The 22,255-nt window shown below is 37.2% G+C and overlaps 1 protein-coding gene across 1 annotated transcript in view; it reads left to right on the top strand.

Annotated features, from left to right (window-relative positions):
* LOC119657082 (midnolin homolog) overlaps positions 1-21,538 on the top strand; it is a 35,466-nt gene extending 13,928 nt beyond the window's left edge. The window contains exons 2-3 of the mRNA XM_038063838.1: positions 8,264-8,351; positions 16,411-21,538. Coding sequence (XP_037919766.1) covers positions 8,264-8,351; positions 16,411-18,699 — 2,377 coding nt within the window. The 3' untranslated portion in view covers positions 18,700-21,538. The remainder of the gene's footprint in view (positions 1-8,263; positions 8,352-16,410) is intronic.
* Positions 21,539-22,255: the final 717 nt, after the last annotated feature.

A 22,255-nucleotide genomic window follows, 5' to 3' on the forward strand; every position in this document is an offset into this window, starting at 1 on the left:
CAAAGGCCTGTGGAAACAACGATGGTTTGGTACGCTCGATGGTGATTTAGGGACCGTCGACCGTCCCGATCGAGCCTATGTTGACGCAAAATGGTGATCGTGACGAGTCGACCCCGCTTCTGAACGGGACGAAGGCTAAAGGTGATTCTGTATGGCGTATGGTATCTGTTGCTATTTTTTTTACAATGGAAAATAAATCATGCATTTTACTGACTATTGGAGAAAGTAGAAAAAATCTGTTGCGTCTAGCATCGTCCAAAACCAATCCAATGTTTTTGACAGAATATATTTCTCCTTGGGGAAAAATAAATTTCTGCGTGTTATTGCCATAAATTAAAATCATTAATTGTCATTACGATATTAAATATAATACTAAAAATATTTCAGTATATTATAAAATATATGGCAAGCTTAACGCCGTAGCTTTCCGATAAATCTTGGACATGAACAGAGACGCAGTTAAATGATTCTGATTTTTTTTTTCAATAAAAATGGATGAGAAATGATCAAAGACACAGCTAGGAAGGGGAAAGCTTCCCGTTCGGTTCGCTCTCAATGTTCGATCTTGCCGCTTGGTCTTCGCAATTTCTCAAAGTACAATAAGGAAAAAAAAAACTTGACTCCAGGCGGAAAAGTGAAACTCCCAAAGGGTGAAACATGTTTGTATAAAAGAAAAACATTTCAACTATCTAGTGTGCTCTATGATTGCTTCCATCTGAAAATTTAATTCAGATTTCGTTGCCATATGCAAATGTTTCCGCTTCTATTAATTTTTAGCTTGAGCTGTACATTGTTCCATGAGACGGTGAATGTCTCACGCCAACAGTAGTCGTCGTCACATGGAAAACCAACAAAGTTGAAAGCGGTAACAAAAGCCAAAGATACATCAGCGAGTAATACTATGAATATGTGAAGACCGACAATCGTTTTGGTTAGCTCGCCAGACCAGTTAGTTTTCCGTAAACTGGTTGTGTGATGGCATTGGGCGATTGGGGATCAGTTTTTTGGCCGCCATCGCATCACACCCAAACTATTTCCAGTTAAGTGAATGCGACAGATTCGAAAACTGAAGAAAGAAAATTTACTGAGAAATACAAGGAGGGCTCGGTGATAATTCTATAACGATTTAAGTCAAATGATGTCCTTTGGGAGGTGGAGGAGCAATTGAATGAATTCCGAGTTGAATTTTCTCCCCCGGACGTGAATGCTGCTGAATCGTGCGTGAATTATCAACACGGCTAACATAGAATTGCATTCTGGAGTAAACTTTTACCAAGTCTTGGGGAAGAGATCTCTTTAAATTGCATTCACAGAAACAAAGTCATACGCATGACGTTATAGCACTTCCGCCTTTTGCCAAGAGAGAGGTGTGTCAGGCGCCCTTACGCTTATGTAAACTGGAAAGTTATCCATGCGGCTCAAGCACTTGCCAGTGAGTGAGCCGAAAATTGTGAGTAATATTGATGACGGCGATGTGAATAGAAAATGACATTGCACTAAATAATAATAGTTGCTTAATACTTCGTCAATTACAACAGCACTTGGCGTTGAGTACCACATGTAAGTACGCGTTTGTGCACTCTGTGCGTTTGCAATTCACTCCCAATGTTATCCAACGTGATACAGTCGTGTGAGCAGACTAGACGCAATTCTCTGTACGTTCCCAACTCTATCTTTAGTTCAGCTGAAGCTAAGTATAGGCTATTGGGTTGATCGTTTCAAGTTACGTTGAGAATGGTGGAGAATTCACAAGTCATTTTAAATTTGTATTTTCGATTCTTTTGATTTAGTACTTTCGTTTTTAATACTTCAACCTAACAGTGGAAAATATGGAGCACTATTGCAAGCCAATGAAAAGTTATCACAAATGAATATTTCAGTAGTAAAATTTATTATTTTAAGTGTAAACACACGATAACTGCTGTTTTTCTTCAGCTGGAAGATACTTATGCATACTATCGTAGCAGAATACGCATAACATTAGTTTTGCTCTGCATAGATTCTATATAACAATTTACATATTCGACAATAAAGCATCCAAACAATCGCTTTCTACGTCTCTTCCATTTTGTACATTATTGTTAAGCGAACAAAAGAATACTCCTCTAGCTTGATTATAATCAACCCCTGCATCGCTTTTGTTCATTTTATTTATTCTGTGATTATTATAGATTATTGCGATTATTTCCCTGCTAAATAACTTTCTCCAATGAACAGGAGATTCTATTACGACATTCAAATTTTTGCATTCACTTGGAAACGTATATTTTTTGTCGTTTTGATCACTAAAATAGAGTGCTCGTGGAGCACTAGTTAAAGTAGAGAACTGTGTTTCTGTTTAAAAATAATGATGGTTTCATTATAGCCATGTTTGGACGTGTTTCCTACTTTCTCTGGTTTGTTAAAGTTTCTGCATCCGTCATAAAATGAGAAACGCAATCTATTTGTATATCACTACAGCAGCACTGCGTAACCATATATTACGAACGATGACACATTGAGAACTGGTAATCGACAGGATTGTATTATGGTTGATTGAAATTTTTAAAATCTAACAAATTATTGATTTTAAGATTTTGTTAGGAATCTGTTCACTCTTTTGTGGGATATAGGGTATCCACTCAGTCTCGGTTATAGTCATTATTATTTTCCGAATCGATTCTAAATAAGAATATGCTTCAGTTTCATAATCATCACATGTAATGCTGGTTAGGTTAGGTGTTTAGCCTAGAACAACGGGGCAGCACAAAGACAAACATCTATGACGGACCGAAATTAGAATCTGGGATAAAGAGGTTGAGAAGCAAACACTTAACTAACTCGGCCATCGTACCATATTTAGGAAAGAATGTACTTTATCGTTTTCACTATCCTGGTAATCTGCATTTCCAGGTTGCATTTTCATTTGAATTCTATATTCTTTTCGAGTAAGTTTATAATATTCCAATAACCTTATCAAAATCAACTTCACACGCTTTTTGGCTTCGTTTTTAGCAATTGAGATCAAATTTGGTAGGCAGGCGAGAACTGTGAAGGCACGCATTCAGTACGTGACATCATTGTACACGGAATTTGGGGGGTAGCACAGAATGTAGTCATGTTGGGTATCAAAGGAAAGGTCTCGATTAGTACTTTTTAAAACTTCCAGTTTCAGTTCTGACATTTAATGCACAAGGGGAAGGCCGGATGCTAAAAGTAGTCATTTCTTTCACGGATCCATTCTTAGGACCTACTCAATCGAAAAATTGGAAAAAAATCACAAAGCAGCCTGCTCTCCAAACCGATGTTTTTTCAAATAAAGTATAATAGTATATTATTATAATTTTCAGTAATTGCCTGTAAAACCCACCTTAAACTCACCCTAGAATCATTTTCGACGATATAGGCTACAATATAACATGGTCCTACCAAGTTTGGTGAAAATCGTACTACTATTAGCAAAATTATAACAGGTCAAAGTTGTGGTTTCAGCGCAAATTCTAAGACTTTGAATGTCAGCAGCACGCAAAAGTGAATATTCTGACAATAATATACGTTACCTGCTAGGTACTAATTGGATAAATGTTTTTATATAAGGAATACACAAAACCTTTCATACCTGAAGTGTCCAGCTTCTGGTTTCCCGACTTGTTTTGAAGTTCATCTTATTTTCTACGAATCTCTCTTACGATTTTCTAAATGACCGCGTTTGTCGCCTGTGTATTAATCTAATAATCATAGACAGTATTGAAATTCGTTTTTATTTGCACTCTTTTTTCATGCAAGCTTGGATCATCGATTTTCTTCTTTTACATTGCATCGAAAAATCTAAACGCTATTAGTTAAAATGTAATTTTCCTAGTCAAATTCATGATTATCTCTACCAAATTCGTAAATTATAAACTCCAAAATCCCCTCAACCTGATTTTTAGTCTCAATCTGACTGATCATCGCACTTCTCCTATTTGTATTAATATGAAAAATGGAGCGCGTCGAGCGACTTTCTTTCTAGATAGCGTTGTTTCTGCTGATGGTGACAGCGAACTTGATGTCGCTCGACGCATTACCAACGCTAAATCTGCCTTCGCTCATTTGTCCAAAATTAACTATCTCAACACCAACGTTAAATTGAGGCTGTTCTTTACCAAAGTTCTCTCTGTGTTGGTATATGGGAATAGCACATAGAAGGTGATCGCAACGGTTACTCGTAGCTTTCACATGGCTGCGTAGTGTCTTTAGGGTACTTCGGCTTGAGATAATAACAAATCGAGAATTTCGCCAGCATAAGAAACAAATGCGATCGGACGTATTGATAAGAAGATGAAACTGGTTGTAGATAGGCCATACATATGCAAAACTAACTCTTAACTTTGTTAAAATTCATCGAGAACAGTTTCAAACAAGTGTCAGTGTTACAAAAGATAAAACTCTGTGGCAAAGATGGTTTATTTCTCTAAAAATTCAACGTCGTATGACAAATTCTAGTTTAGAACTGTTTTGGCAAAAAATACGAATTTGATTAGCAAAAATAAAAATCTGCCTATGAATGATTTGTTTTATAATGGTGTCGTTTGAAAAAATGCTCATAACTTGTCTTCAACCACAGATACTTATTCAGCAGCTTAAATCAAGGCTCCAAGCAAACAGTGTTATTTTTTAAGTTTACATTGTTACACGGAATCAACGAGAAAACTCGTTAGCTACAATTAGCTTGAAGCCGGTGGGAAACGACTAAAAGTGTGACCGAAACGACAATTGTTTGATATATAACGCTATTCATTCACGTTCAGTTCGTTCTTTAAGTTATGCCGGATGAGCCCACAGTGTACCCGGTCTCCAGTGAACTGAAAGCACCATTCACGTATCGGCAAACCGCAACATCATTTGTTTAATTCTGGACGTGAAAGGCCTTAAGACACGATTTTTTTTTTTTGTGATTTTGCAGCATTTATCAAAAATGTTCACCATCGGGAAAGATGCCCATAAAATTCTCGTTAACATCCCAAACCAACATGAAATCCTCGCTCACACTCTAAACAAGCATGTTTGGCCGGTTGGTCAAATCATTTTTCATTCGATCACCGGCCGCCTAAACAATCAAAACTGACAGATCAATTGCATCCCATCCACGTTACGGGCGCCGGTTAAATGGGGATTCAGGCGTAACTAACAGGCCGAACTGAACGTGGATGACGGGCTTTATATGGCGATTTCAGAACCTTTCGATTCCATTCGAAGCAAGCCTATGAATGAAGAAAGTGGCGAACTCGATCTAAATGAGCCCATTTCGCTGTTTGGGATTTAAACATTTTCTGGAATTTTCTACATGCTGTGTTAAGTGTGTCCATCAGAGCGGCCTTTGATTTATTCATTACTTGGGAGCCAAATCAGGCAAATTTGGTGACAATCGAAAGAAGCGCGTTGTATGCATAGTCAAAAGTTCGCGGATAATGATAGCATTGTGCGAGGCTGCACTATTGTGGTGTAAACTCCATGAGTTTGTTCACCACAAATTTTTCCATTTTTGACGAATTACTTCATGCAAACCTCTTATAGCGCCCAAATAAGTCTCCTTGCTTGTCCTTATGCCAAAAATTCGTGATTCATAATATCTTTGCAATCGATGAAAATCGTGAATATCACTTTCTTTTAAGGCTAAACACCACATGAGTTTTCGGTGTCGGCGTTTGCAGTATGCCATTTATTGTGTGTTGTACTCATAAACCCCACGTCTTGAATTCAGTAATGACTAGTTTAATGAATGTGAGGTTTGATTCAGACATCAAAATCGTGTCTTCGTCTTGCAGAATTTAATTCAAACTAGTTCTGGCAAATTCAATTTAAATCGAAAAGATCCACATAAACACAGATGTATCGACCGCGACGTCACCTTCAAAATCACTGAAATACGGCCCTGAAATTTGGAGGGAATTTCAGTAAGATAGGTAGCAACCTAACAAAAAAGAAACTTAAATCGAACTAGTGTGGATTCCATGCGGTGGTATTCTGGAAAATTTTGATAGAGATGGTGTACTGCTTTATATCCTGTCAGATTATAGTAGGTACGATTTTTTATTTTTTGCATTCGAAGAAATGGCATTTTAGGGTTCTGGGATAATTCATGTTTGGCGAAATGATTTACGTTCATTCATATTTACTCTTCATCGAATCTTCCATTTCTTCGATTAGAATATAGTTTGTTTAGAATGCAATTGTATTTAAACAAAAAAAATTCTCAAAATCTGTTCATACTCTCTCACAACAATTTTGGTTCAGTTTGCTTTATTAGCCATCCCTCAAGTCATACATTGCACGAGCAATTGAAAGTGTAAATTATATAAATCACCAATTGTTGCTGCATACATGTCTATTATTTTATAAAATCTACTTGTGGATGCCAACATGGTGTGCACTGTGTAAACGAACACATCACACAAGAGCCGAGCGTGAAGAATAAATAAGCCCCAGATAAAGTTGCAAGTTAACACAACATGGTGCTGACGTCTTCATGAGGAATAGGCGAATGTCTGCTGATGAGCTTTTGTCGGGGAGAAAGAAACGAATTGGAGCAAAGAACAGTTTTTAATGGATTCTTAGCGGCTGGCATGGTAGCGCTTTTTGCGCACTCTTGCATCAGTGTCGCTCATTTACACATTCTACAACTATCTCGCAATTTATAGATTCATAGTAACCACATAGTATAGTGCGCTGATTTTCTCAAGAAAATTGCTGCAACGTATTTAGTATGATATAGCCTCATTCAATAAATTTGCAGTTGTAAATGACCTACCTTTCAGAAATGTCGCAAATTTCAAGTATATCGACCTTTCGTTAGTGCTTGGAATTGAACTAGTTATGGAAATTTGTTTGGTTGCAAATAGCGGTCATTCTAAATATTCTTAAAATTGGATCGCTTAGAACTCAGAATATATTTTTAAGCGGAGTTTATTTTTTCGAAATTTAGAAACAAGATCAAGCAAAGAATGGAATGTTTTTGAAGAAAATCTGTTACGTAATGCATATATACCTTGGAGGCTAATAAGTAGAGCAAGGTAAATATGCAGTGATGAATGCACTGACAGCTCCTTGGTTTTGGAACGCTGAAGTAAACTACGAACTCTTTTTCTAATACCGATAAAAGCTCGGGCTAGACCACGCTAATTCGTCTGATCCGAACCACCTATGTCTATTGCTCTCACTATCTTGAACTTATTTTACAACCTTATCTACTCACTATCTTGGCGCTACAAATAGATATGCACATTCTAAAAACACGTTCTATGGCAAACTATTTACCCTGAGATACTATAGAAATTTTTCGTTCCCAATTCGGTGTTTTCTAGCTCCTTCGTTCATCGAATTGCTTATAATTTTCACCTAATATAAGAACGTTTACGAGAAAACTTGTAACTAAGCTTGTCGATCACAATTTTCTAGGGGAATGATATTTAGGCAATTGGCAAGGTGAGTTTGATTGCGTAGACACAGCTAATAAAATTGCAATAAAATGTGCTTGTCGGCATTAGACAACCGTTCAAATGGAATTTGGAGAGGTGTCGTTTGCTTTTAAGGTTATTCTTGTTTTTCACTCGTTAAAACTTTCTGGTAAATCGAACTTGTTCAATTTTTTTTATGGTGATCTTGCTCAAGGCATGATTTTCGAATCAGTTTCTTCCCCTTCATTTTTCTTCAGGCTTTTGGATTTCTACTTTGACGAAAAATTATTTACATATATTTTTTATACTGCTTTGAGTTCGTTTCATCATTAGAATTTGAGGAGTTTGTATATTTTTTCTTCACTTTCCAGTGAAATCGTAAGGCGAGCATATGTTACGGTTTCGAATCGCGGATGTTTTAGAGTTCATCATTATTATCAACGGTGCAACAACTGGTATCCGGTCTAGGCCTGTCATAAAAAGGATCTCCAGACATCCCTGTTTTGCGCCGAGGTCCACCAATTCGATATCCCTAAAAGTTGTCTGGTGTCCTGACCTTCGCCATCGTTCCATCTCAGGCAAGGTCTGCCTCGTCTTCTTTTTCTACCATAGATATTGCCCTTATAGACTTTCCGGGTTGGATCATCCCCATCTATACGGATTAAGTGACCCGCCCACCGTAACCTATTGAACCGGATTTTATTCACAACCTGACGGTCATGATATCGCTCGTAGATTGCGTCGTTATGGAGGCTACGGAAATGTTTTAGAGATAGTTTGCTTAAATGTAGTTCAAACCCCAACAATTTTTATTAATTAATGATTCCATTATATTTGTTTTATTACAGCGAGCTTCATGTTGGCACTCTCAAAGATAACGGGCTTGCGGATGGATCAAAAATTATATTAATTCCTAATGTGGAAACTGGATTATTAGTAAGTATATTTTCTCCTTTTTATACAATCATACATATCTCACGAACCTACAAACAAGATATGATCAAATATGAGGAATATTTTTTTTCGAAAACAAAAATTTATAACGAATTTGAAATAAACTTCTTGGCTAGTAAAGCACTTAACCCAACGGTGCTTTCCTGAGCGAAAACATTTGTGAAACGCTTTCAGTTGCTCTGTTGTAGCCTTCTCAATGTTGGAAATGGTGTCAAAAAGTTTTTCTTCCAGCATGGAGAGCCAGAAGTCGTGTGGTGAATCCGGAAAATAAAGTAGATGTGGACATACAGGCTAAAAACTTGGGGATCAGAAGCTTTTCGCATACATTGCAGTAGGCTCTTGTAATATTCAGGGTTTTCAGTTGTTCCTTTTGGAAAGAACTCTGATCGCAAGAAAACAATGAACATGATCTGCACGCTCGACTGCGAATGAAGTGTTTTTTAGAGCAAAAAGAACCATTTGGTGTTCAATTGGGGACTCTTGAGTTTCCCTCTTAGGGTGACTTCCCTACAACAGCCTTTCATCTTCAGTTTCATTTTTTTCATGACGATCAGTTTTGCCACAAGATTGGTCGTTTCAAGCCTATGCAAACTGTCGATTTTCTTACTGTGAGCTGCTCAAAAATCTAGGAACAAATTTCATACTCGTTTCATTTACTCTATACAGACCTGTAAGAAATGTTGAATTGCTCGGCAAGCCCGCTTATAGTATATTTCCCGCTAGAAGGATTTTTTGCAGTTTGCACTATGTTCGATTGTTTTTAAGGTCGAAAGGAGTTCCAACTTTTGCTCGTTTTGAATCGACTCAGGCCACTAACCACTTCAAGTCGAAGTAACGAGGTAACGAGGTGTTCTGTAATAAAAATTTATTCATTGTATTTTTCTACCACAAACTCGCACTTCAAAGGTAAGGGGCAGTCAGTAGTAGGACTTCATGTCAAATGTCATTTTCACCCTGTCATATCCACATAGGAAATATCAAAATTCCCTATGCATGTCAAAGGTACGTAACTTTTTCCATACGCACAAATGGTGTCAAAGAAGCACAAAATTCAATGGAAAGGTCAACATTAAATTGTAATGTCAAAATTTTGGTCTAAGCAAGGAAAGAAATCCAAGCCAGGAAAGTAATCTTTGCAGTTTAGTTAGTTTACACCACGTTGATTTTATATATTGTTGTGATCAAAAAGTAAGGTGAATTTGTTTAGAAAATGTAAATTCTTTATCTATTCTTCCAAATCAATTTCATCCCCTTCGAAGTAATCCCCGTCCGATAAAACGCACTTTTGCCAACGGTTTTTCCAGTCCTGGCAACAGTGGGAATAGTCCTTTTCCGGTATAGCCTTCAAGATCTTCTTCGATTTGGTTTTTATCTTCTCAATCGTGTCAAAACGGAATCCCTGCGTTGACCTTTTGAATTTGCTGAATAGTCAGACGTCGCACGGAGTGAATCCAAGTCTCATCTCCAGCAATGATGCATTTCAAGTAGTCCTGATAGTCAGACAGCAAAGTTTCACACACATAAACGCGACGCTTTTTTTTCCAAAAAATTGTGCGATTTTGGCACCAATCGACACTTGACGCGTTTGAGACACAAAACATCCTTCACAATGGTTTGGGCTGAGCCAAATGATATTCCAACACTATTAACGAGGTCTCTAATTGTCAATCGACGGTTTTCAAGCACCAAATGTTTGATTTTTTGGACGTGGCCCTCGTCGGTAGACGTTGATGGTCGTCCAGAGCGCGGTTCGTCTTCAACGCGTTCTCGGCCCGCTTTGAACTCGTTGTACCACTTACAAACATTTTTTTGTTCGTTGTTTGATCACCAAAGGCCTTCCGCAATATTTTCAACGTGTCCGCAAGGACAATTGTATGATGTTGGGATAGTAGAGCGAAGCTAAAGAGATTTTCATGGATCGTGTTATTATGTTTTCGAGGAGTTATAGGGTTTTTAAACGCGTTTCTTTGGAAATCGTATTTTCTAAAATGACAAGCGGTAGAACTTGGAACAGTTTTCATTCGATCAATTTAAAAATTTAATTTTAATTTTTTCATTTGATTATCTAGTGAAGTACACACGATTTCAATAATTGAATGAGAAGCATTTTTTATTAATGAAAAATTCAAATCAATTTGTTTCGGATAACAGACTTCAGTAGAAGTCTTCATACCATTCAGCGTCTAAATCACATAAAAGCTTTTCATCGGTCGTACTCAGTAATCAAATATGAAACCTTTTTTTTTAACTATTCGTAATACCGTTCACTTATCTGAAAATCATCTGTTCTTAATTTTGGTCTAGAAGAATTTTGTTCCTTTTGCTTGAGATTTTTGACAAAAATTGTGGCGTCTGTTACATTCTATTAAAAATCAATGGTATAGACTTTCATTAATTTTAAGATTTAAAAGAAAACATTAATGTCGTCATTTTTCGTAATGTCGTGAATTGAAATGATCGAATCAGAGAAAGAACACTTCACTATGACCATTGAATGGAAAATTACTATTTCTAGTAGTAGTACCAGTACGAAAATTAGTAAAATTTAATTTTGTAAAATTCGTAACATGAAGGAAAATTGTTGATTTACACAGATCAAATTAATACAAATTACGAAACTTATCCAGTTAAATTTGTTACCTAATCATCTTACTTAAAATATACAGGTCCAAAAGAATATCAGTTGATTTCTTCCCTATCGGTTACAAAGTTTTATATTTCTTTCTGACTTGTTAACATATGAATATACAGATTTTTACAATTTGAATGATAATCCCAATTGAAACATTAGTGAATATCTTTAAACATGAAAAACAACAATTGTATCAATAAAGCTTGTTACGTACGTGCACATTTCCATGTTCATCACAAAATATTTTTCTCTAGTTGTTAGCAAGGTATTGGCATGAAATCTGGTTTTCATAAAAGTCCATACAATCAGTCAATCCATAGCAACTTATATATTTAGTTGAAGGACTGCTGGCACCCTCGTGCTGATAATGAGATGGCAAAAAGACAAAAGTACTCAGTCGAGACATTCTCTTAGCCACATTTTTTTTTCAATTATGATAATCGCTTGATAATTGAAGAGTGACGGTGAATAACAATCATAGTCCATTTTTGGACGGAATCAAGATAGTGGTGCCATCTTCCAGTTGTTTGCGGATCCAATTTTTGGAAAAGAAAGACGAAGAAGGATTAGGGTCCACGCATTAACAGCTAGAAAGAATATTGTAGAAATACCTTCAAGCATGAAGTATATTGTATTGATGCTAAACAAATCTGTTCTTACTGATGAGGGATATTATTTACTTTATTTGAACAGATATTAGTATGAAAGGTGTTTCGGAGCCCAGGCACCACATAGTGGCAGCCTTCAGATTTTTCGGTTGGGTAGTTTCTGAGAATGGCCCCTTAAAGAAATGATCACTTTCAACCCCCCCAACTCCCCACTTTTCTAACAAATGTATATTTGGTGAAAACAAATGTACACTCCCCTTTCGTATGTATGGGGAATATTCTTACTTAGAATGCGATAAAACTATATGCCTTGCGGATGTCAATTTTACCTGGGAATCATCGTTTCAAACCATCGCCATTCAAGGTAATAGTGGAGAAGAAGCCCATTTTTAGACATGAACTATCCCATTTTTATGTCTCAAAATAGGCCCAATAGAATTCCATAAAGAAAGCCACGTTATCTTTTACATGAAGCTATTTCGGTAGTTGATGGTCCCCCGCAAAGCCAGACAAGTGGAAGAAAAGTGAAAATTGAAGATTATTCCATTCAAAGAGTTGCATAATTGGCTATGTATTATTTATTAAATGTGCTATGTTGCAATATTCACTTCTTTCGGTGCTTGGTATATTTTGAGATTCAGTTTTTCTACCAAAGAATATGAAATTTATGCAGAGTCTACCCTTCAACTGAAGCATTCGCGTAGGGATCAGCGTCCAGCTACTTTGATTATTTTGATAAAAAAAAAAAACAAAGATTCATTTATTATAAAATATAGGAAATTTCAATTGTTATCGGAAAGTTCAATGCTCAATTAGGACCTAACGCGAAAAAGATTCTTTTCGAAGTAAAAACCAAAGTAGCATTGAATTCGAAATATAAAATCATCTCAACGTAAATTTTATGTCAAAAGCTTCAATGTCAAATTAGAAACACATCCCAATCGGGGTTTTACAGTTTTCATTCAGAAAAACGAATCATCTTTTTAATTCATAATATATTGAATCATTGCTGCATCTGTTTTCAAAGTCCCCGTATTGTAACCTTTAAAACTCGATAAAATTAGACTTTCAGATTAACGCATGGTGACCGCAATGAGTCTTCATTTGCGTAGCAGAAATATGGTGCGAATTTTCCCGCAAGCACGTGGTTGCCTTCGTATAAAATTTAAATATTTAAGTAGTGTTCGGCGCGGAAGATCACTAATCTTGAAACATTGAATGTTGTATCAATCTTCAATTAAAGTTAAGTTTAAAATGTTCCCTGTAAAGCTGTAATCGTCCCAATAATTGCAGATCTGCATACGTAAATCACTGTGTGAATACATATTACACTTCAAACAATCTCGGAAAAGTGAAAATAAAAACCACACACGGGTATTAATGGCTATGCACTACTGAAATATCCGAAATCGTAGAAAATTAATTTTATTCATTCCACATGAAATTGACAACTGATGTGTGAAAGATACATTTTTTTTATATTGAATCTTACCAAGTTCCGTTATTTAAAGCTTGAACTTGCAAAGAAAAGAAAAATGTTTATTTCTTTGGTGGTTGATTTTTTTCTGTTGTCAAGATTTATCCACCAATTCAGCTTCGTTCAGCATTCGTTAAACTAATTTGCATAACATGTTTCTTCTCTATGAGCGGTAATTTAATCGAAAAACCATTGACGTTGGACATAACTACAGAATTTTTAATGTGGCCTCTACTTTGCATGTTGGAAATTTAGATAATTCATCATGAATTTGTCAAAGGCAAAAAATGATAATGAAAATTTCGAACTGATCTTCTACTTTTTATCTGAAATGCGTATTAATTTATAATAGAAAGCAAACTGTAAGTTTTAATAGTAAGCAGCAGTAGCAGGGTCGACTCGTCTTGATCAACTACACCATTTTACTTAGTCATAGGCTATTTCAGGTGAAACTGAGAGGCTCTTAAATTGCCATCCACTCTATCAAGCTCACGATGTTCTGGTCGGTCTTTTGGTCGTTTTCCATCCACAACTTAGGTCAATCTTAGTAAGAAGTGAAGGAATTTTTAATGAAAGGGATATAATTCTATTATGAGGAAGTTGTGGGTCCTTTGAAAATATATACTAAGTATTATTATGTCTAATCCCTATGATGAACGGATATTTCAACTTAAAATTACGGTATATCGACGAAACGACGCTTTCAATGTTCTTAGAGGAGTAGATGTACGGCTCCATCAGGCCATAAATTACTGAATTTTAATTTGTACTCTATTTTACTTAGATTCATTCCTATTTTAACAAAATAGCACATTCAGATTCGAATATTACTGGAATATAGTGGAAAATACTTTTACAGTTGTTGCCTATTTGGCAGGTGAACGAAAATTTTGTAGGAGTATTTTTGACAAGGAGTTTGAACGGTGGGTCGACCCCTGTCCATTCCTTTGTCGAGGATTGGGTATATCCCCACATTCTGTTTCCTAATTTTTTCTATATTTTTCATTGCATTCATTATCACAATCAATGTTGTGCAAGTGATAAGCCTACAATAACGGGGCAAGACAGAAACACGGATCTACATTACCAACCGGGATTTTAACCCGGAGCAACGTCAATACGTATGCTTACTAACAAATATCCAGCTCCACGAATAATACTGAAATAATTGCCTTTCTATCCTTAATAGATAAAATTGCAGTTGTTCACATTTTGCTCCAAATCTGATACATTCAAGCCACTGCACATTTAAGCAGTCCAACAATCAATTAACAAATGACTCATAGTTTAAACGAGTAAGGACTGAGTAACGAGGGCGGGTATGGAAGCAAATCAGCTTTTCATTCATACAATGTAGTTTACGAGATAATAGTGGAATTGATATCTTGAAAAATAAAGGGGGTTTTTAAATGTTACAGTAAGGCAGCGTTTCAAGCTAAACTGATCTATAATTTTGTGCTTCACAATTTGTAAATGAAATGTTCTATCAATATACAGTCACTGTCACCCGAGCGTACCATTACAAAAATCTTTACGATAAATTGGACACTCGGAATGGCGAGAGAGATTTGTATCGCCAAAAGCCGTAATGAACGCACACAGGATATCGAAAACTTCTGTTGCGTTAATGGCAAGAACGGTACTTTGCTTAACAACCATCCAGCCACAACGGATAGATGGCGAGAATATTTCGAGCAGATTCCAACTGAAGAATTTGCTCAGCCTCCACTTCCACAACCATTGCCGACATTTGGTGTAGTTCCATCTGTCAGCCCAACTGGTGCTCAGAGGTGGCGGGGAGGAAGACAGGGCGGCAACCCTGTCGGCTGAACCAAAACCAAGTGGCCGAGGAGAACCTCCATAGTGGTGGCACCGGGAGACGCTGTATCTCATTGGCTTGCCGGCGGTAATGCAGTCGGCGAATACTCCAAAGGCCTAATTAGGGCGATCAGACCCGAGTCTGCAAGGGGACTCATTTGAAGTGGCAATACTCACGAAACCTTACCAGGGGTATACTGGTCCCACGGGACTCACATACTTCAAGAGAATTCCTGTCGTATATGCATTCAGCTCGGTTGTTTGCGGTTGGGCCTCTAGTGGGAGCTTCATTGTTGCGTGGTGTTGCGTTTCAACACCGGTGCCGTACTCCTTAGTTTGGTAGAGATTTTGTTAGGTCTTGCATTCACCAGTATGAATGCTGAGCCATGCATTCGGTATAGACTGGTATCGTTGTTGCTTGTCACAGGACCCTCGTGTCAGCGCAACTGAAGTCGAGGAAGCAATAAATCGAATGAAATCAGGGAAAGCCACAGGACCAGACCAACGATATCGCATCTGAGCTCTGGAAAACGGGATCCAACACTGTGGCCCAGTGAAGAACACCATCTGCCCGCAAGAAAATACCACTGTTTTAAACTGGAAAAAGAAAGGTAGTCCGGCTGAATGTTTAAATTACCGTCCGATTCGATTACTTTCCCGTACCCTGAAGATTTTTGACCGCATCCTTGACAATCGTATTCGCGAAATCGTTGAAATAACCGCGAATCAAGCCGGATTTGTCAAAAACTGCAATACGCACCACAGGATACAAGTGTTGACGACGAAATGGCAAATTATATCCCGATAACGATAACATTATACTGGGCTTTCTTGTAATTCCATATGCAATAGTCGACGAGATATAGTTTGTCGGTTTGTTATATAGTTTTTCTTGTCGGAATGTACATTGCAGCAACAATATGCGTTTTGAATCGTCAACATTTGCATCTTAGATGTACGGTATAATTTGTGTGTATAAAATCATGCGTACACCACTTATACTCGAAATCATTCACTTAACTCACAAATAATTTGACAAGCCACACATGAGATAAATGGTATTCTGCACAAGTATGGCATAGGGCAAAAAGTAAAATGCCATGATCTAGATTCTGGAGCATTCGTACAATCCTCACACGCTTTGAGAAGTTACGTGCGAGGCAAAGCTTACACTAATTGCAAAAATTCAAGGTGTTACACGTTCACAATTCGAAGTTGTTAAGGCGTTGGCATAGATTATTTGAAATTATATTGTAGTTGCTTCGTTTTTGGTTAGTTGACTGTGTTGTATAAGCGATTCGTTCATGCCTAAAACCTGTCGATATACAGAAATGTAAGGGGAAGTCTTAGCAATGGCTTATTTAACAGACTCACGATAATTCTTTCAAAGACAAATAACAAACCGCTAAGGAACGTAATTTCATAATATGTTGATAAAACTAAATCATTTCATACTTTTTCCTAAAAAAAATATGATTGCTAATTGTAATTTTTCCTTCATTTTAGGCACAACGTCCAGAAAATACTGTGATGCAGGCATTAGAATCTTTGAACGATGCACAGGTGAATGATTTCCTCAGCGGAAAAACACCATTAAATTTGAGTATGCGTCTCGGCGACCACATGATGTTAATTCAATTACAACTGAGCACTGTGAACCCATCGAGCCCTTCACATACAAATTCCAGATCTCGTTCAAGTCAAAGGAGTAGCAGCGGCAAATCCTCAACTTCATCAGCCTCAACCTCGAACTCCACCCCTGTGGGAAGCAACAATTTGATTTCTGGCAACCAACAGCACACAATTCGTAAATCAGAACCGGATGCGAATAATAGCCGCCATAATAATAGTAGTTCCTTAGGTTTAGAACATTTGACTTCTTCGCGATTAATAAATAGTAGTAATTCACAAGAGGGACCAGGGGAGACTACTTCTAGTCAAACTCCTAATAATGTATCTAGCGTCGCCAGGGGACTTTCGATTCCAATGCCATCGAGCAGCGTGAAGGAGGCTGGCTCTCCTTCTAGTGAGGAAAGACGGCCAATTCCGGAGTGTTGCTCATCTTCAAACAATTCATCATTTCCTAATGAATCTCTACTAGAACAGTCTCCAATCAAATCTCTTTCAAATTTGGTTTCAAGTCCTATTAAAACGACGTCAATCACGAACATTCCGACTATAACAAGTAATTTCAATCCAATTGATTCGAATAGCAACTCTAATGCAAATGACAACAGCAGACAGACTTTAGGAACAGTTGCATCGACCCCATCACCCTCGTGCTCCGATCCAATTTCAGCAAAATTAACGTCTTGTTTATGTAAACGTCTAAGCAGTAACAACAGGAATTGTGATTTAAGTCAATGTCAAACGCGTCAGGATACTTCGATGACGCCTGTGGGGTCATCGTGTAGTTACGCCAATAACGGCGAGATGTGCAGCCGTAGAATGATGGCGACGAGCACTCCGAACTCTTCACAAACAGCTGCAAAACAATCAGGCAATCCTGCTTTCCTTCACAAGACTGCTAATAATCCGATTGTAAGATCGAAACACCATCGTCACCATCATCACAGCCACCACCATCATCCACACCACCACTACGCTTCAAGTACTAGTAACATGTTGCGTAAAGCGGTGAGCCTTGAAAGAAATCGAACCTCGCCCGTTGAATCGCCTACTACTATTGCCTCGGCAACAGAAAATACAAGTTCAGATTCTCTTTATGATTTAGATGATTCGATGTCAACGATAAGTGCAACAGACAGTCGAGCCTTAGCAGAAGCTTCCCGAAATCTTACACAAACGCTTCGCAAGCTTTCCAAAGAGGTTTTCACGAGCAAAGTGGATCTAAGTGATGAAACTCCACGCAAAAGTGGCTCCGGAGCGGTTATAGAATCGATGAAAAATCATGGAAAGGGAATCTACTCAGGAACTTTCTCTGGAACATTGAATCCCGCTCTACAGGATCGTTACGGACGTCCAAAGCGAGACATATCCACTGTGATCCACATTCTAAACGATCTTCTTAGCGCAACCCCACAATATAGCAGAGGTGCACGAATCTGCTTTGAATCGCCCTCATCTAGTAAAAGTGGAAAAGTAAAAAGCTTAACTTCCAACGATGGTTGTAATAAATGCTATAGCGTTTCGAAATCCAGCAATTGTGTTTATGGTGAATGTAATGGTCATTATAGTGGTAGCAATACTGCATCTTCTTCAAATACTTGCCATCGTAGTTCTACAACTGGTGATAATTGTTCCTGCTGTGCGCAGGATTCGGGATTTTCATTCGAAACAAGCCAATCACTAATCTCGTCGTCAGAATGTTCCTCTTTAGTTAGTAATTCAGCAGACGTGAACTCTTCGAACAATACGTCCTCCTCTTGCACTTGCAGTTTTCTTCGCAGCAGTAAGAATACCAGTAGCGATAGCTTGAATGCCACATTGCAGGACATCAATACCAGCTCTAGTGCGGATAAAACCATATGCAGCAAATGTGTGGCCGAATTAGAAAACAACAAGACGAAATGCAAGCTAGATCAGTTGCGTTTGGTTATGCAGCAAAGTAAACAACGGCGCGAAGCAAGAAAATTGAAAGGAGCTCCGTATGGGGCTCGTGTTGTAAGTACAAGCACGAGTGCAACTAATGGATCCCCCACAACCTCGCCTAATGGACCCGCAGGAAATACCTCTACTTCATCCGCCGCCACGGGTAGCACGATAGCTCCACTTGCATCCCCAAGCGAGGTTTCACCCAATCACATTGTTGAAGAGGTGAATACACTTGCGTAATTGATATTTGGAAATTTCGTTCGATAATTAGGTATGCGAGTTGAATGCATTACCATATGCCATCACGCAATTAATGAGCATCGGTTAATTGTATTGTCTGTGAGAAATTTTCTTAAAGTACTGATCAAAAATTCTAACTTACACCGAACAGCATACGCAAATGCAGAAGCGTGCATTTTCGATTGCATTCTATCTTAGAGGGGGGTCAACCGGTGCAGATTGTTTTGTTGCTGGAAATAACACATTGAGAGCGAGAAAGCCATCTTTTCGAAGTGATCATATGAATAAGCAGCAACTAATCTTAAACCACACAAAATGTACAAATATATCGCATTTCGTTATAAACTACTATTTACTATAAATAAAGCATAATATAACTAATAAACGATGTAGCTTTTACCAGGCGTGTATATAACACAAGATTCGAGTAAAACCAGAATAAAAGATTATCATTTGTAGGACAATATATGATTTTGGACGTAGTAGTTTCCTCAATATTCCCATTGATGTTTGTTGAATATATGAATAATATGTGAAGTATTCTGTTTTGTTTGTAACTATAACTGTAATTGTTAGAGTGGACGAGTAAATATTTCTTAACTAATGCTTCGAGTTTGAAAAGTTTCATCCATGTAAGTTTCTTTATCGCTGAAGCTCACTCCCATGACAAGTAACAACAAAACAATTTTTGAAAACTGTTGTGGATTGATGTAGCATCAATTTGAAGAAAGTATCACAGAAACCGTACTTTTATTTTTGTTTGAACGAAATTTAAAAAGAAAATTTCCTTTGATGTTAAATTTGTTTCGAAAACCCTGAAAGCTAAGACACGGCAAAATGAGAAAAATCCCTAGATTGTAAGATTCCTTATACTATACTATTTGTATGGATATTGTAGAAAGAATTGTATGTATATGCGGAACAATAATTTGTCTGTGTAATTTTTGTTAATTTGTTATGATTCATGTATTTTCTTCAATCCTTAAATTTTCTTTATTTTTTTTTTTTGTTTGATAAAACGATTTGAAATTTATAAGAAAACTTATCAATTGTTTTTATTTCGCACTGGTCAAATGACGCATTGTTCCTTTCTTGTTTACTATTTACCGGTTAAATGTTTAGGAGTTGTTTTATGAAACAGGCGAATGGCTGCAAATATGATTCAGAAGTGGATTTTAAATATATCCAAACAGAAGATGTCCAAAATAAAATTTCCCTGCCAATGATACGGGTATGCCTTCTGAAGTTAGATTTTCGAGAGTTTAAATACTCCCACTATGAGCACTATGGAAGTCCTGTTCAGTTGTCACCGGTGTTGTTGAAACGATACGGCAAATTGTAATGGCAGACGGACAATATAAAAAAGTAGACACACTGATGACATTAGAATATGGAAGGCGTCTATGGTATTTGATAACAAACTGGACGAATAAAGCGAAAGTTAAAGCCATGGAGAAAGAGACTAGAGACGTATATCTAACGTGTTTCTAACGAAGTGATTCTAATAACATGAAAATCAATCGTTTGCTCACAATCTACTCTTTAACTCAATTATCAATTAAAAACGGCTGCCTATTGTTTTCACTAATTTCGTGCACAATTGGGGTGGACTATCTACAGCGTCATCGCGAAAGGGGTACTTACTACGTTGACAGTGAGGTCTGTTCGATATTGCAATTGAGGGCGTATTCCATGTGATAAGCTCAAAAAACGGGTATTCATAATGAAATTTTCTGTACCTCAAATATTGCAAATTTTTTTTATCTTTAAATTTTCCCTTACCCTTAACACTGTAGTCACAAAGACGGAAAATCGTTCGCACTTTTCATGATTTTATTCTAAACTTCAGTGACGCAAAGTTTTAGTGCGAATACCGCACAAGCCATATCAGCCTTTTTCGAGGATAGTAGCCACCGCTGCAATAGGGCCTGCTTGTCCGTAATACTGATGTACTAAGGTCTACCGTTCGACATGTGAAAATTCGTAGTAAGTGCTAGTGGAAACTTCATTCAAAGCTTATCGAGAGGGTTGAGTTTCGGGAACTTTCCCGCAAGTCGTTTGAATTTAATTTTTGACATTTTACCCCGCATTTTTACCACAAAATTTTTAAGCACTTCATTCGTCACTAACCTGTTTTTTTGCGTTATGCATTTTGACATTGCTGTACCCAAGGAAATTATTTCTCCAAAGTGAGAGTAAAGGATCTAATATGACACGACTCAACCATATTTGCGAAAATAACATTTTAATTTGCTCGTTCTGAAGTAAAAGTAAAAGAAAAACGAAGAGAGTAGAGTAGCAATATGTCGTATGTATGTTTTAGAAAATTAACTATATATGTATTATCATTATGCATAGAGGATCCTCAGTAATAAGTAATAGATTGAATAAATATAAACTATGTATAGGAAATTGCATAATTAAAATTGTTTATTTTATATATATATAAATTCGTAGAATTGAATAGAACTAGAAGTTAGTGTTTGTTTTTACTTCTGTATCATTAACAAAACAATATGGCTGACGAGATTAAATCTGAATATGAGAGAGGATAATTTTTATTGAAGTAGATAACGCAAATGATCTAAATATAAAATTTATAAACTTCAGAAATTGAATAAGAATGTATCTTTTTAGTCATATATAGCTTATTCTTGTATTTGTTCTCTTTTTGAAGAAGAAAAAAAAAGTCCTCCGTGCCGAGGGATCTCTTATGATTATCTAAACTTTCGAAATTTATTTAGTGAATAAATAAGTGAATATGAATCATTAAACGGTTTTAGTCTGTATAAGCTTTGTGGCGAAGTAAATACAATATTAAAAAATCACATTGTGCAAAGAAAAGTATTCTTTATTTGATCCAGAATCTTGTTTCATTCTTCTAGTAGAAATTGTCTGCCTACCCAATTTTAGCAGTATACCAAACACAATTTTTGTCTACAAACATATGGTAATTCGGACCCTTGTGTGCGGAGAGTAGCAAAGAAATTATCCCCAAGTGTTATCGACAATGATTTTCACTATTTGTTTCAATTACCTCCAAAACTTCACAAACGTTTTACACTCTTCAGTTCTTCTTCCTGTTTAAGCTTTTATACTTTAGTGCTTTTTGTATTTAATCATAATGTGATCCACTTGCTCATCAGCAGATCCAAATGTTAACTAAGATCTTGGTTCTAGGGGAATCCAAGAAGATGCAGTTTATCATCAACGGCGCAACAACCGGTATCCGGTCTAGGCATGCCTTAATAAGGAACTCCAGACATCCCGGTTTTGCGCCGAGGTCCACCAATTCGATATTCGTAAAAGCTGTCTTTCGTCGTCGCTCCATCTGGGTCTGCCTCGTCTTCTTTTTCTACCATAGATATTGCCATTACAGATTTTCCGAGCTGGATCACCCTCATCCATACGGATTAAGTGACCCGCCCACCGTAACCTATTGAGCCGGATTTTATCCATAACCTGACGGCCATGATATCGCTCATAGATTTCGTCGTTATGTAGGCCACGGAATCATGCATCCTCATGTAGGGGGCCAAAAATTCGTTGAAGGATT

Source organism: Hermetia illucens, chromosome 5, assembly GCF_905115235.1.
Source record: "Hermetia illucens chromosome 5, iHerIll2.2.curated.20191125, whole genome shotgun sequence".
NCBI classification, from domain to species: domain Eukaryota; kingdom Metazoa; phylum Arthropoda; class Insecta; order Diptera; family Stratiomyidae; genus Hermetia; species Hermetia illucens.